Source organism: Sesamum indicum, linkage group LG5 (assembly GCF_026168435.1).
Source record: "Sesamum indicum cultivar Baizhima isolate 11 linkage group LG5, ASM2616843v1, whole genome shotgun sequence".
NCBI classification, from domain to species: domain Eukaryota; kingdom Viridiplantae; phylum Streptophyta; class Magnoliopsida; order Lamiales; family Pedaliaceae; genus Sesamum; species Sesamum indicum.
Genome location: NC_142661.1, coordinates 2,501,550 through 2,516,921, shown reverse-complemented (window position 1 = coordinate 2,516,921; position 15,372 = coordinate 2,501,550). Strand labels below are relative to the sequence as shown.

General features: G+C 35.4%; 3 protein-coding genes across 6 annotated transcripts; 1 reads left to right on the top strand and 2 right to left on the bottom strand.

Annotated features, from left to right (window-relative positions):
* Positions 1 to 208: 208 nt before the first annotated feature.
* Positions 209 to 2,760, top strand: LOC105162705 (nascent polypeptide-associated complex subunit alpha-like protein). Its single transcript, XM_011080799.3, has 4 exons — positions 209 to 393; positions 1,142 to 1,217; positions 2,009 to 2,136; positions 2,228 to 2,760. Exons 1-4 carry the CDS (start codon positions 337 to 339, stop codon positions 2,558 to 2,560), a joined length of 594 nt encoding a protein of 197 aa, XP_011079101.2. The 5' UTR covers positions 209 to 336; the 3' UTR covers positions 2,561 to 2,760.
* Positions 2,761 to 3,065: 305 nt separating this feature from the next.
* LOC105162795 (putative E3 ubiquitin-protein ligase RHC1A) lies at positions 3,066 to 5,084 on the bottom strand. Of its 3 annotated transcripts, none has more exons than XM_011080911.2 (2): positions 4,893 to 5,084; positions 3,066 to 4,206 (listed from the first exon to the last, which is right to left on the bottom strand). In XM_011080911.2, exon 2 carries the CDS (start codon positions 4,119 to 4,121, stop codon positions 3,213 to 3,215), a length of 909 nt encoding a protein of 302 aa, XP_011079213.2. In that variant the 5' UTR covers positions 4,122 to 4,206; positions 4,893 to 5,084; the 3' UTR covers positions 3,066 to 3,212. The 3 variants fall into 3 exon arrangements, with proteins under 3 accessions (XP_011079213.2, XP_088736845.1, XP_088736846.1); XM_088880719.1 differs by lacking the exon at positions 4,893 to 5,084 and adding an exon at positions 4,811 to 4,886; XM_088880720.1 differs by lacking the exon at positions 4,893 to 5,084 and adding an exon at positions 4,647 to 4,804.
* Positions 5,085 to 7,128: 2,044 nt separating this feature from the next.
* On the bottom strand, positions 7,129 to 14,252 carry LOC105162710 (uncharacterized). Of its 2 annotated transcripts, XM_011080807.3 has the most exons (5): positions 11,810 to 14,251; positions 11,154 to 11,660; positions 10,236 to 10,320; positions 9,626 to 9,711; positions 7,129 to 9,113 (listed from the first exon to the last, which is right to left on the bottom strand). In XM_011080807.3, the coding sequence occupies exons 1-5, from the start codon at positions 14,036 to 14,038 to the stop codon at positions 7,287 to 7,289; spliced, it is 4,734 nt and encodes a 1,577-aa protein (XP_011079109.2). In that variant the 5' UTR covers positions 14,039 to 14,251; the 3' UTR covers positions 7,129 to 7,286. The 2 variants fall into 2 exon arrangements, with proteins under 2 accessions (XP_011079109.2, XP_011079110.2); XM_011080808.3 differs by lacking the exon at positions 11,154 to 11,660 and having other exon boundaries at positions 11,810 to 14,252.
* Between the last annotated feature and the right edge of the window lie 1,120 nt (positions 14,253 to 15,372).

The following is a 15,372-nucleotide window of genomic DNA, read 5'->3' as shown; positions in this document are numbered from 1 at the left end:
ATTATAAAGTTTGCATTAATTATAAATTTGGATTATTATATTTCTATAAACCAAAATCGTCTCCCGTACATTATATTTTAAATTTTTGGGGTTTAATAATTTTTATTTTAGAAAAAAAAATCATTTTTAAATTAAAAATGTGGAAAAGAGAAAAGCCAAAAAATATAGAGAGAAAAAGGTCTGCCGACGGACAAACTGTTAGCGTTTTCTTACAGCAGACCCGCTTTTACGGTAACTTGTAGTCGTTGATACCTTTCCGTTGCTCCCTCTAGGGTTTTGTGGTCTCTCTCTCTCTCTCTCTCAATCTCCTCTCTTTTCCTCCACCAAGAACCAATAATGACTCAATCACAAGAAGAGTTGTTGGCCGCTCATCTCGAGCAACAGAGGATTGATGTAAGTTCTCTCTCTGTCTCACACACACACAGAAGCTATTGTTGATGTAAGGTTGAATGTTGTTCTGGAGTTCTGCATAATTTACACGGGTTTTTTGGTTCAAGTTTTTATTTTTCTGATGAGAAGCTGGATTGATTAATGTAAGGAAGATCGTATAGATGAGCTTCGTTGGAAGTTTGTGTGGGTTTTTGAGTTTCTCATTTGGGGTTTCTGTGTATTTCATCGTTTCAGATAGAAAAGCTAGATGTGAGTTTGGTAAAAGGTAGGAAAGGAAAAAGTAAATCAGTTTGGTTCAAATTTTTCATTGAATATAGAGGAAATGGCCTAGTATTGTTTTTTAATGTTGGGTTTGGGCTGGTAAATGATCAATAGAGGGGCTGTATTATTGTCAATTAAACACTGTTTCAGGTTTAAAATAGGGAAATCAAATAAATTTGGAGCTCTACCCATTGAAACTTGTAGAGCATATATTGACTTTTAGAATTTGTGTGTTCAACATTTTCAAGGAACCAACAGATCAGTCATGAATTTATTAGCACTTCCATTGTTATAGTACTTTCTACCACTTTTGGGGTGAGATAGTGATAGAAAGGAGGAGGAAGAGTAACACAGTGCTATGATTGTTCACATGTGCATAATAACTACCCATTGCCCCCCTGCAAGAGAAAAATACTGCTTCATACTATTTAAAAAGGAAAAAACAATTTTTGATATTTTATTAGTTTATTGATTCAGTTATTGCTTGCAGCACGAGGAGCCTTTGGTTGAGGATGAAGATGATGATGATGATGAAGATGATGAAGGAGATGAAGATGAAGCTGAAGGTGTGCATACCACCCCCTTGGCTCTAACCCTATTGCACATGCTGTCAATATTGCCTTATAAGTTTGTCTGTTTTTCCTTCTTTTGTATTAGAGTTTGCCCTACTGTAGAATATATGGTTCTGGAAATTAATCGCCGAATTTTGGGCATCTCCTTTTGCTGTTTTTTGTGTTTGGAAAAAAGCAAGGTTCTTAGGAGATGTCTTGGTATGGAAAACATCTGGATGATCGTTTTGGCTGTCTATGATATGTCACATTTACTTTCAAACTGGATTTGTGAGTTATTTTGTCTCACAATTTTAAGGATAGGAATGCATTTTGAAGTTTCAGTTTGCCTATATCAAACCTGTACCTCTTTGGTTTTGCTGATATGTTTAAGGCAGTTTGTATGACAACAATATGTAATGAACTGTTTCAAAAGTCAACATCTGGGTTGGTGCAACTTTAGCTGTAACATAAGAATCCAAATGAGACATTAGGTTCATAGTGCATGTGCCTGTGCTGAAGCATGTCTGTTGGAAATGTAAACCATAAAGCTGTTAATTCGAAAGGGTTGAAAGAGATGCTGGAGTGACGCTAGAATGCCTTCGTAAATGTCTGTACCTTTCCTCCCAAATAGAGCAAAGCTAAATCTTATGATGAATAACTTATAGACAGGAGCAAGTAGAATAAAATTCTTGCTAAACTGATTTGCCCTTCTTGTGTAGTACATTATGAATCTTTTAGAGCAATGATTCAGTAAATTAGCGTTGGAAATTGCACCTTTACCAATTAGTACTTGTTTCTCTTTTCAGGACAAGAAGATGCCAGTGGTAGGTCAAAGCAGAGCCGAAGCGAAAAGAAGAGCCGCAAGGCAATGCTAAAACTAGGAATGAAGCCCATCCTTGGGGTCAGCCGGGTCACTGTTAAGAAGAGCAAGAATGTCGGTTTTTTCATCACTTCCCTTTGATGGCTTCCTGTTGACAATATACCTTTGCTTTAACACTTACAATATATCTGACATGGTGCTTCAGATCCTGTTTGTCATCTCAAAGCCAGATGTCTTCAAGAGCCCGAATTCAGATACATATGTAATCTTTGGTGAGGCGAAGATTGAGGATTTGAGCTCACAACTGCAAACTCAAGCTGCTGAGCAGTTCAAGGCTCCTAATGTCAGTAATGTTGTACCAAAGGCAGAGCCAGCACCTTTGCCTCAGGATGACGAAGATGTAGATGAGACTGGTGTGGAACCAAAGGACATTGAGCTGGTGATGACACAAGCTGGGGTTTCAAGAGCTCGGGCTGTCAAAGCTCTCAAGGATGCAGATGGAGATATTGTCTCTGCCATTATGGAACTCACAAACTAGAGAAATATCACAATTTAGATTTGTTTCTCACAGAAAGGTCACATGTGCCTTTTAAATATCCTGAGATTTTGAATCATTGAGGTTGAGATGGTCTCTTTTTTGTTGTTTTCCGGTTTCCGTGTGTTTTATTTGTACAATATTAGCCTGCTGCTTGGATGATCAAAATGGTTTTCAGGTGAATTCTTAGTTTTGTGTCTCTAGAGTTCATGTTTTCATTACTTTACTGTCGTAGTTTGATAATTGTCTCGATGCGCTGTGCCGTTGGTAGGTGATGGTAACAAACCAAAGTCTTTATTTTGTGTACATATTTATTGTTTCCCATTACGATGTCAAGGATTAACTAAAACTCAAATCTACAGGTAAAATTTTGTCCAATTCCATCTTCCTCTAGTGTCTATTGAACCTCCGAAAACAGCTGAAATGGAACCCAAGAACACATATTCTTAACTTGCAAGTAGGAAACTTTTGACTTCTTAAACACATTCTGAAGAACAGTGAACAATGATGAAGATGACAAGCACAATACCAATTTGTCATTTAGCAGAAACGATGACATAACACTTCCTTGTCTGCTGACACTTTTATTTGTTCAAATAGAGGATGAACATTATGATCATAAAGAAAGCGAGACACTGATAGAAATTGAAAGACCTTAATATTCGAAAGGCCAGTGGGAATACTCTGACTGGTGGCCATTTTGCTGGTAGGGATCTGTACGAGCTTCAATAGTTTCATGACGGTTAGGATTGGATCGGGACGAACCAAAGGGCCACATGAATGACCACCGCCTCTTCGCTCCCTGATTTGCAGTTCTATCCTCTCGACTACCCACTCTCCTGCTGCTACTCCTGCCTCTACTTGGTTCTCTTGAGTTCTGATTATTGGAGCCACTGGTCATTTGCTGACTAGTTAGCTGTTGGCGGCAGACAGGACATGAACTGCGTTGTTCTAGCCATGACACAATACAATCTGAGTGATATAAATGTTTGCATGGAAGCTTTCTTACTTGAGAACCCAGCTCGAATCTTTCTTGACAAATGGCACAGGTTAAGTCAACACGAACATGCTTCTTTGAAATCTTGATTGTTGGTAAGGCATCAATCAAGGTTCTTGAAGCTGGGAGAGAGACACGCAAACCATTATGGGTAGCGTGTTCAAAGAATTCTTCAACTCCCGGTCCAATAAAGTAATCGCCCCCGTTTTCTCGTCTAAATCCTAGAGTTTCATTAAGGACCTCTACAAGCCCACCACTGCCAGGCATGCTGACGGGCATATCTCCACTGAAAACCAGGAATGAGTTCCACGAATTACCATTCAGAGGACCAGATGTCCCTCCAACATCAGATGTGTTGCTTCTTAGAGCCATCTGTTGTCTGAGAAAGTTTGAGACGGCTTCCATAAACCTCGGTCTTTGGTTGTTTTCTTCATTAGTCATACTTATTGCATCATCAAGTTCTTGAATAAAACCTCCTCTACAGTTGGGGCACACAGCATTTCGCCTCTGAAGAGTCACGGTTTCCCTACAACTATAACACCAATGAGTTCCCCTGTCGCTCGACATCTTAGCTCTCTCAAAAGCTTTTCTTGCTACATCCAATTGCGGAAAATCTACCTCTCAACAGTTAAACAGGTAGACACCTGGAATTCTGCATGATAGAATGCAACCTGTTAAACATTTGCACATAAGAGGAAACCAACACAAAACCAATAACTCACACATCAGGTTAGTATTCCATCTGCACAATTATCCATTCATGCTAAGAAAAGGGAAAGACAAAGGCCATCATCCACTTGAATTTACAGCATTTCTTCCCATCCCAATACAGAAACAAAGTCATAACAAAATAGAGCAAGCAAGAGACACAAAACACATTAAACAATTCAGATGATTAAGAATTGATTAATCACAAGAACAAACTTTCACAGCAGATGCACAAAAGCAAAACAATCAGCAACTCAAGTCACAGTGAATTGAAAGCACTCACAACACAAATTAACTTCAAGAAACACAATAACAAGACAGAAAATTAACAGAAACAAAGGCTGAACAAATACATTATTCTTAGTATAAAGATCAAATTTCTACCAATGCAAAAGCAAGTAATTTGTTCTGTTTTGCTGTGACAAAATGCAATCATTAAATCTGAAGATCAAATCAAGAAATTCAATATTTCCCAAACAAATCAACAACCCATTGTAGCAAATCATAGTAGATGCATTCCCTAAAAGATTAAACTTCCAGAAACGCACCAGTAAGCAGTAAAAGGAAAAAAAGAAGATAAAGTAGTAAAGCAAGAAAATCGAAAGGGATAAGCCAGAAGAATGTTTATACCTTTAATCCACGGGACAAAAACGACAAGAATAGAAATTCCCAGATGAGTGTATATACATACAAAGTTAACCGTACATTGTGCCTAAGGAATCTAATACCAACACTGTCTGTGGATGGGGAGAGAGAGAGAGAGAGCGCAATATGGTCTAAGATTATTACATTAACGATGTTGTTTAGTTGAAAAGTGAAGTATAATAATAAGAGTGAGTGAGAGAGAGCAGTGCTGTCCTTATCTCTCAACTTTTCTTGGGAGGTGGGAATGAACTATTGGGCTGCATCTGGGCTTTGACGGTTTAATAGCCCATTTTGGAAACCTACTCAACCTTTCTTTTTCTAATTTTTTTTTTGGATAAATAAGGAGTTTCTTTAAAATTTAGCATAATTATATATATATATGTATATCTATATATTCTTTTTTATTATTTTATAAGTTATATATATCTCCTGATATTAAGTCCACCTAATACCTACCCCAATTTGTTAATCACTAATAAATTTTATTTATTTTTATAATAAATTGATCAAAATACCCTTATAAACTATAAATTTTATTTTATTTTTTGAATTTTTTTGGACTAAGTGAACTTCTTCATCTTTTTTATATTCTATTTTATAATTTTTTAAAATTTTCTATCCACTTCGTCAGTTTTTTTATAAGTTTTTATTTAAAAAAAATACAATAAGAGTAAAGTTGATAATTTAAGATATTCATTCAAAAATTACATAATTTCATCAAAAAATAAGAGAGATTGATAATTTTTTAAATTAAAAAATAAGTATTTAAAATCCTATCAAATTTTAAAAAAACTAGTTGTAATTATCTATTTCTTTTTGGTTTCTGGTGGTTGATTGGATTTCCATAGCATTTATTTTAGTTTGACACTTAGCCCAAGTGATCTTAGAAGATATATAATGGAAATTTTGAGTTAAGTCGAATTTGATTATACTTAAATTAATTACATGATAAGATAATATATAATTAAAAAAGAGTGATCGATCATAATAACAAATGAAATGAGTAAGATTGAGAACCAAAATAATTAAAAAGAAAGTATTTAATTAAGAACGTTTAAAACTATTTTTTATATTTTACAAAATTACAAGTATATCCTCTTAAGGCTATTTTGTAAGAAATTTTGCCACTGACACCGATGTATCTACTAAGTTTTAAACATAAGACGATAAATATTTATTAAAATTTTTTATGAAGTAAGTTCTTTTAATTATTTAAGTATTTATTGATTAAATTAAAATAGGAAAAAAGAAGAAGAGAGAGAGATGAAAATAATATTTTGTGGCTTCTTTGATAGTGTTTTGGATTAATGGAATTTATGGAAAAGATTTTTAAATTCATAATTATATATTCATGATACTTATTTTATAATACTATACATCTTATTGTATATTTAGTCACTAAATTCTTATTTTTGAGTTAACCCATATCTAAAGTGTATGACATACTACGGTCTGGTCATATATAATTAACCGCATTGCAACATTTTGATTGGCCTCAACAATTATTATGGTACGAAAAATTAATAAGAAAAATTTTAGGATAATTACACTTAGACCCCTTTTAAAATGCAAAATTATACTTTCTTTCAAAAAAGTTTCAAAACTATACTTACACCCTTTGAAAGTTCATTGTTTACACGTAACTTTCTTTTGTTAGGGTGTGAATGAAAAATGCTAGCATTAGCAAAAAAAATTACATAAATTTCTAATTTTTCCTTCATTTAACATTTTCATGTAATAATTTTGTAACAGTAAGAAAAAAAATATAATGATGTTAACCTCACTTTTTATTTATATATTACATTTATCTCTTTATAAATGCAAAAATATATGTGCAAACGTTAAATGAGAAGCAAAATTGAAAATTTATATAACCTTCCCCCCCCCCCCCCCCCCTAATATTAGCAGTTTTAGTCCAAAATCTAATGGAATTAGGATGGAGAATTTTCAGAGGAGTGTAAATATAGTTTCAAAACTTTTTCGGAGAAAGTATAATTTCGTATTTTTAGAGGAGATCTAATTATAATTAAGCCTAAAAATATTAAATATTGTAGTGTATGCATAAATTCAAAATATATTAGCACTTACACAATATATATACACACACACCGAGACACATAACTTTATTCTCTTTTGTTGCTGAATGATTCTATCCTAAACAAGACTTCTGTTAAGAAAACAACATATGGCTTATGCATTATTTTGTTCAGAACAATACAAGTTCCCTGGACAATGCGCCTTTGATCAATTGATACAACAGCAGGATTCACAATGGCATTAAAGCAGATGAATATAGCAGCACAACACAACTAGAGAGATCAATTACAATGACAAGTTAAAACTCTGAATGATAAAGAAATCAAGAACACTAACTTACACTTACACAGAAACCTTCTGATTGTTGATATAAAATGCAGGAATACGAGCAACCTTAGGCCAATCGTCGCATTGGTCGTTACAACACCTCTCTTTTAGCTTTGGACAATCTTTAATCATCAAAAGTTCAAGTGTGGGAGGCAATCCACCTTCAGGCAAACATGAGAGTTGTGGGCAGTTACTTATTTCCACATACAAAAGGGAGTTCAGATGTGAAAGAAACGGAAGAACAACCAATTCTCCACAACGTGCTATAATGAGGTGACGGAGATAAGGGAAGTCCCCATTCACGACCCCTGTCCATTTTTCTAGTTTGGCCATCGAATCAAATGATAGTTTTTCGAGCTTAGGAAATGCGACATGACGATGCTGATTAGTAATTTGATTCCTGCGACAGAAGAAACTGTTGATTTCTATGACCTCATTCATTTCAAGGATAGAGAGAAATTTCAGAGCTGGCAATTCCCCAAGCGGCGGTAGGGTATCGCAATATCTGCACCTGTAAAGGGTTATACTGACCACCTCAGTGAATGATGGATTAGATATCCAAGAAGGAAGCACTCCACCACTGTAGAAGAATATTTTCAACTCCTCGATTCCAAGAGGGGGTTGAAGAGACTCCAAGATTTCCTCTTCATCTGGGTTCTTGTTATCTTGAAGATCACTCCACTGCAATTCGATCTTTTTAAGGTCCTGTTTGTTACAAAGGTAAGCCTCTGCAGCCTCTTCCTTGGTTGAAACATTCTCAAGATTTGATATAAGAAGTGATCCTTTCAGCTTGTTCATGTCCTTCAGCTCTCCTATGCGACTACCTTCATCCTCTCCGACCAAAAATGCCCTTAGTGTGCGTAGTTTGGATAATTTTCCAATCCCTGCAGGCATTGACTGCAACTGGCCCACAATATCAAGAACCAAATGCCGCAGGTTAATCAACATACTCGTGCATTTGGGCAATGTCATGAGGCTCAAACAACCATCGAGGTTTAAAGTCCGCAAATTGCTAAGGCAATGTATGGACTCAGGCAAACCCCTAATAGGTGTCGCATACATGTCAAGACATTGCAATGCCTTCAAATTTTCAACAGAACTTGGTAGTCCCATTATGTCTGTGTGACTCAAATTTAAGATCTTTAAGGCCTGCAACTCCAAGAAAAGATCGGATGGTAGAAGATTTTTCATTTTAGACCCATAACAGCGGTGAATACTCAGCATCTTCAGTTGACCACACTGTTTGATAGTCCCAAAATTAATGCAATCAATTTGCTTAAAGGCCAAAGACAAGTGGTCAACTTTGAGCACATCAGTGATCTCTTCAGTGTCCAAATATTTCTGAAACTTAGGTTCTAAGTACTGTTGCTTTGGAATGAAAGCATTCACCTTTTCTTCACCAACTCTATACTTCATTTGGTCAATGCGATGATTATATCCAGCTGGCATAATGTAACCCAAGTTCAACAAAGTATCAAAGCACCGGATAGATTCTCCTTCCATTATTTCATCTTCTCCCAAGTTTATCAAACCTTCAGCTATCCATTGCCAAACTAACATATCCTTGGTGAATTCATAATCAGATGGAAATATTGAGCAAAACAAAATGAAATCTTTCAAGTACTTTTCATTACGCAATACCACGTCTGTAGATACTTCCAACTTTGCCTCACGCCTAATTTCCTCTGCTTTCGCTTCATCTTCTTTTGCTCCTTCATAAGAATGGCCTGCAGAAACATCTTTATCCCTTATTTTCTCCTCTAGTTCAAACGAATAGCTTTCGGGGGAATCTGCATCAACTTCTTCAGTAATGGTGCTTTGCCTTGAAGCCAAGCAAAGACTCTGTCATGCAAATTAGTGTAAAGAAGCTGATTATACAACTTTGTGATGGCACAAGTTCAAAAATTCTGAAACAACGTAATTGGAAAAGGACCAGCTTGTAAAGAGAGGCATTGGCCGAAATTTAGTATATTATTCATCAAGTATAGTCAGCCAGTGTGACCTTTGAGTTAAAACAATAACATGCAGGTCTATCAAAATAAACTAGTTCTAATGACCATATCTGTTTCAGGAAATGAGAAAGAAAAAGAATATAAGCAATACTACTCCTACTCATCATGTTGACCACAGGTTAATAAGAACTCTTTCCAAGAACATCGCGAGTTGTTATTAGGTTTCACTTCATGTTTGGTGTTACAGCTAATTCTTGTTCATCGACAAGAATAAAATTGTCCTTTCAACCCCATATTTTTTCCAAACATTTTAACATGATCAGATATCTAAAATATTTTCAGTTAAGTAACTATTCAAGCCTTGATTATTATTCTTAACAAAGAATAACTCAAAATTCATACCTTCTGATTCTCGTCATATTGAAAACTTGCACATGCATTGCCTCTAGTAGCCTGGTTGCTCAATTCTGGATGGGAATGAATTGATCCTGTAACAAGATTGGAGGTCATTATTCAGCACCTACTATTCTTTTTCATATTTTTGCCTACGAAAAGCACTAAAATTTCCAGTCTCCATAACTCATAATTGCCTAAAAACAGGAAAAGAAGCCCCAGTTCACCAAATTAATAAAAGATCTCAAATACCCTTTTATCTAAAATAATAGAATTTGTTCCTCAAGCTTTCAGTAGTGTTATTTGGTGGAAACCACTGATTACAGTGCACTTCTCAGCAATTTCAAAATCAAGTTAACATGGAAAAACGTTAAAATACAAACAAGGAAAATGTAATAATGCGTGATATTCCCCATAAAAGTATAGGGTTAATATTTTATACAGAGGTTATTGTTGACAAATATGCATTTGAGTCCAAGTTCATCATCAAGCTGTGCTTTCTATCTTCAGACAGTTTAATTCTGAAAACATTAAACATCAGAATTCTGTAATTATAACAATCAGGATATAGATATTCACGATGATATAATGCGGGCATAGAGAAAAGAAATTTAACCACCTTTCATGATATCTTCCTCCATGAATTCTTCTTCCGTAGCCTGATATTGTTTGTGAAAGGGCCAGGACTGATGAACAAATAGGTGCTGCGAAGAAAAAAAAACAGGTGAGAGAGGGATAAAAAAGCATTCCTGATCTAACCAGAGCGTGAAGTACACACATAAAATCTCCGTTGACCATAAAGTCAAACTAAATTGGAAGTAGAATGCATCGAATAGCAATGCCTTAGCACCACATCCATTTACAATGACACATAATTCTTTATGGAGACAACCCATCAATAAATCCATTTGCAGACATATTTCTTGGATGTCACCACAAACATAAATATGTCTGCAAATGGATTTATTGGGTTTAGTAAATCCATTTGCAGACATGTTTCTGTGATGTCACCAAAACATTTTTTCTGTTTATGAGATGCACTAACAGGACTCTCCCCCCCCCCCCCCACCCAAACTCAACTACATAGTACTTGGGTTTACTAAACAGACAAATGTTGGATGATTCTTTTATTTGATGTCATCAACTCAGATATAAGTAAGAGAACTCATTTGCTGTATCATGGACTTTTTCCAACCTACATGCAAAGGTTCGCCTTTTTCTTCATTTGCAGCAACCATCTCATGTTCCTTAAACAACCAAACCAATCATCTTGTTCCCTATCTTCGTCAACATTCAGTGCTCTCTCTTCACCTAGATAACTAAGTTTTCTTTCCACCCATAACAACGATATAATGCATACCTTAATAAGCTTTTGATCATAGCATTCTCTGATGTCACATGAATGACACATAAAGTTCTTACTAGATATTTTGGCATGATGAAGATGAGTAATCGACACATTCTCCATTGCTGAACAAAAAAACTTAACAAATAAACAAAACTGTGGTTATAAGAATGTGACATGAGAAAAGATCACCTTTTCATTGAAGAGATGTTCTACGGTATAAATTATACCATCAATTCTATATACTGAGTGGTCTCTTTTCATGCATTTTAACATTGGCATACTTAAACGTCCTCCAGAAAATTCCTTCATTCTTGGGCAGTTGTAAAGAGTCACATCTTCCAGTGATGGTAACTCCAAATCTTTAATCATGTGACAAAAACTCTCAAGTAGTGGCAGCCTCCGAAGTTCTAATACTTTCAGTTGAGGAAACAATGATTCATTAATTTCTGGTTGTCCTATTTCACAATCCTCTGCTATAACTTCTTGCATTATGACACACTTTTCTACTATCATGTGTTTGAGTTGTACAAGAACTTTGGCAATGGAATGAGAGAATAAGTTTCTCAAAGTGTCACATGACATAACCACCAGTACTTCAAGTTCACTGAACCAGCTTGTAGTAGGTTGGTGGCACCAGATGTTAGTCACACTATCCAACTCAGTAATTTCCAACTTCTTTAAGCTACCAAATGCAATCTGCAAACCAGTAACAATTGGGAAGAAATAATATATCCGTTGTTAAGAACTAATTCACCATTTGACGAACTCAAAGTTCTAACATGAAATAACAATACCAAAAACCAATTACAGTAAAAGAAACATTAAAACACAGTTAATGGGCATACCTTCTCAGTGAATAGACATTGCATGACACTATCATCATTATCATCATTGCCTCTAAAGATAAGGTCGCTCTCATTAGGACAAAGTGTTATGAGCTTTCGCAAGCTTTGAATGCAGAACTCTCTCAACTGGGGAAAATCAATCCTCACACTTTTGCATAAACCAGTGAAGTTAGGAAGGGTATCAAGCTCTATATAATTTAATTTGGCAAACTCGATCTTGTTGCAGCTAATATTGCCATCTTCAGGCCCTTCCCCAGAAAAGATTTCTTCCATTATTTCACAATTCTCTATTTTAATTTCTTCGAGTTGCACCAAACCCTGAGCCGTGGATAATGAGAATAAACTCTTTAATTTGGGACAATGTGATATATGAACAGACCTGAGGTTGGAAACTGAAACACTTTGAGTTGGGTTTCTACAGACATGCACCAAGGAAGGTAACTTAAGCAGTTTCAGATTTCTTAGTTTCCCAAACATGGCCACTGGAAATTGACCATGGAATACCTCCATAAACAGGGGAAGGTCTTGAAGACACAGTGATTCTAGAACAGGAAAGAGACCATTTGTCTGCAGCACCTGATCAGCTCCATTCACAAGGTATTCCATTATGCTACAGTTACGTATCTCCAACTGTTTCAAGAGCTTAAAACCCTCTGGAATCAACTCATCCACTGCATTTTTAGATCCAACTCCAGCTAAACGCAAACTTTCAGTACTCCTCAACATGACACAAAGCCAATCCACTAAAGGAGTAAGACTTGGAAGGTAGAAGTCCATTGCTCCCAGAAATTCCCCATAGTAATCATCAAGGTGTACAGCAGGGAAGCTGAGATGAGAAGATTCTTGGAATCGACATTTGAGCTCTTCAGGTGTTGATATTACATAAACAGTCAACCTTGACCAGATTTTTGAATTTTGCGCAATAATATTTTGATCTTGTATCTGAATCTGTAAAGCAGTCAAGTTAGGCAAGAGCGCGAGTTCATTAATTGAAGCATTTCCCACTCTTTTTCCTTCTTTCTCTACTTCCCATCCACTGAAGCTGCCCAACATGTACAGTTCTTTCAAACGATCAAAACTTGATATAAGACCTGGTTCAATATATTGGAGATTGTGACAATTTGTCAAAACTAACAATTCCAGATTGACAAGTTTTTTCATTATCCCAGGCAATACCCGAATATCAGTATTAGAAAGATCTAATGTGACCAATGACTCCAATGCTGAATCCATACCATGGCGTAATGCGGTATACACATCATCAAAGACCCACAGAGTTTTTTTCACATTTTCATCAGTACCTTTAAGATCTGATGCCGCAAGTTTGAACGGGAGCACACGTAAGGGACGATATAATTTCGTGGTAATACTGGATTTCATTAGTCCAGGTGGTAATGATACATTCAGACTCATCTTACGTATTAAGTTGATGTTTGTTTCAATCCCTTCACCAAATAAACCACCCCGAGCATCCATTTCCTGTAGCAGCTTAGACTCATATGACAAAGCTGGGTTCAGATTGTTTTCTGCAATAGATCCTAGGCAAACCTTGCTACTATCCTTCAAAAGTCTCCCAATAACATTAAGGGCAAGTGGCAAGCCTTTGCATTTCTGTGCAACAGATCTTGCTAAAGGATATATATCAGAAGAGTCTATAGAGACGCCAACTATCTTTCTTAAAAGACTCCATGCTTCCTCTTCTGTTAAGCCTTGCACTGCAAAAATCGCATTAGCTCCCATAGCCAAGCAAACATCCTTCAATCTGGAAGTTATCAAGATTTTGCACGAACCCTTGTGCTTGTGCAGCGGAATTCCAACTTTCTCTAAATCTAGTATCTTCCAAACATCATCCAGTATTATCAGAATCCTCTCTTCCACAAGCAATCTACACCGCAATTTATTTACTGTGGCCATAAAATTCCCCACTTCCACTTTAACACCCAAATAATCAGAAATCTCATATGCAATCCTCTCTGGGTCAAAAATTGGGCCAACCCATACCAACACAACAGATTTGAACAGTTTCTCACCTTTCACCTTCTCCCCGATTCGTCCCGCCATTCTTGTCTTACCTATGCCCCCAAGCCCACAAATTCCAATTGTGTTGATATTTTCGTCCTTCAAAGCTGCTATGATGTTTTCCTCCATTAATCTTCTGGACTCAAATTCCTCAGCCATTTCCAAGGGTTTAGATTCCAGCAGCACGGGAGTTTCGCGAGGAACTTCCATTTTTCAACTTGATCACTTCTTTCTAAAATTTCAATTATAATAATGATTTAACAAAACAAGGAGCAATATCCCCATCATTAAAACCATAAACCAAAAAGAGAAGCAAGATATCTAGCGATGAAAATCAAAGAGGGGAATCAAAAAAAAAATTTACACCAGTAGTGTTGTTTGGAGACTTTTAAAGATATACGCAGTACCGCAATTTTTAATTGTGGTGCTTCCATTTTTATTAAAAAAAAAGTTACGGCCATCGCACTGCCTTTTCTTATTTAAAAAAGAAAAAAGAAAAATTCAGTGGCACCGCAAAATTAATTCGCGGTGCCATTTTATATATATAAAAAAAAATAGATGTTTTTGTCCCTAAGTAAGGATTGTGCCTATTTCATCTATAATTAATAATATATATGGTTTATCAATTAATATGATACAGATGATTTATCAATTTAGATAGTTAATAATATGGGTAAACTATATTAATATTTTTTGAGGTTAGATCAAATTACACAAACACCGTCTGTGTTTTATATTAAATTAAAATTATTTTTTTCTATAAAAATATATTCTAATAATAATAATTTTTTGCTCGGTATCGTTACTTCAATTAAGTCACACGATATAATTGCTGTCAGTTTTAATTTTATTTCTTTTAAAATATAAGTTACGAATAAATTGACTCTTAAATGTTTTAATTGATCATCTACCTTGTTATTATATTACGTCGTTTTGAATAATAATTTAATACCATGGATCATTTTTCCATCTCAAATCATCATTTTCAAGAAGTATAATTACCTCATGATGTTCACTGAATTTATAATTAACTATTTCATCTTCATCCTCTTGCAACATTTTTGCGTAAGATGCTGACGATTCATCAGTTGTTAATTTTTTGTGTTCCTTCTTAAGTTCAAGAAAATGTTTGAAGAGTTCATTCTCTTCTTCAGAGATGTTACTAAGTTTTCCAATTCCAGAAATATTTTCCCTCACTAATGTCCTATTTCCATGTCTAACAACATCGCATGCTCGAAATCTAACTCCTCTATGATTAGAGGAGGAATTCTTTCCTCTTCCCTTTTGGGGAGCATTCCTGAAAAATAAAGATAATTCATTAGCCACATAATAACCATCAATTTGCTGATGGTATAGCAAATTTGCTATCCAAAGTTGTTTAATACGATTTTCTGCAGTGACGTCTGCATCTGGAAATTGTATGAGAATGTCAGAAATAATTTCCTTGAGTTTATCAATTCGCTTCCTGATTATTTTTTGGATTCTTTTCAATCTTGTCTTATATTCAATTGGTTCATCTCAGAATTTGAATTGATAAATAGGCC

Excerpts from the sequence above, each read along its gene's own strand:
- LOC105162705 (XM_011080799.3), top strand. The coding sequence starts at position 337 with ATGACTCAATCACAAGAAGAGTTGTTGGCCGCTCATCTCGAGCAACAG. Across the intron at positions 394-1,141 it reads TCGAGCAACAGAGGATTGAT|CACGAGGAGCCTTTGGTTGA; the intron begins GTAAGTTCTCTC and ends TATTGCTTGCAG. Across the intron at positions 1,218-2,008 it reads AGATGAAGATGAAGCTGAAG|GACAAGAAGATGCCAGTGGT; the intron begins GTGTGCATACCA and ends TTCTCTTTTCAG.
- LOC105162795 (XM_011080911.2), bottom strand. The coding sequence starts at position 4,121 with ATGTCGAGCGACAGGGGAACTCATTGGTGTTATAGTTGTAGGGAAACC.
- LOC105162710 (XM_011080807.3), bottom strand. The coding sequence starts at position 14,038 with ATGGAAGTTCCTCGCGAAACTCCCGTGCTGCTGGAATCTAAACCCTTG. Across the intron at positions 10,321-11,153 it reads AACATCTCTTCAATGAAAAG|CACCTATTTGTTCATCAGTC; the intron begins GTGATCTTTTCT and ends TTTTCTTCGCAG. Across the intron at positions 9,114-9,625 it reads AATATGACGAGAATCAGAAG|AGTCTTTGCTTGGCTTCAAG; the intron begins GTATGAATTTTG and ends TTTGCATGACAG.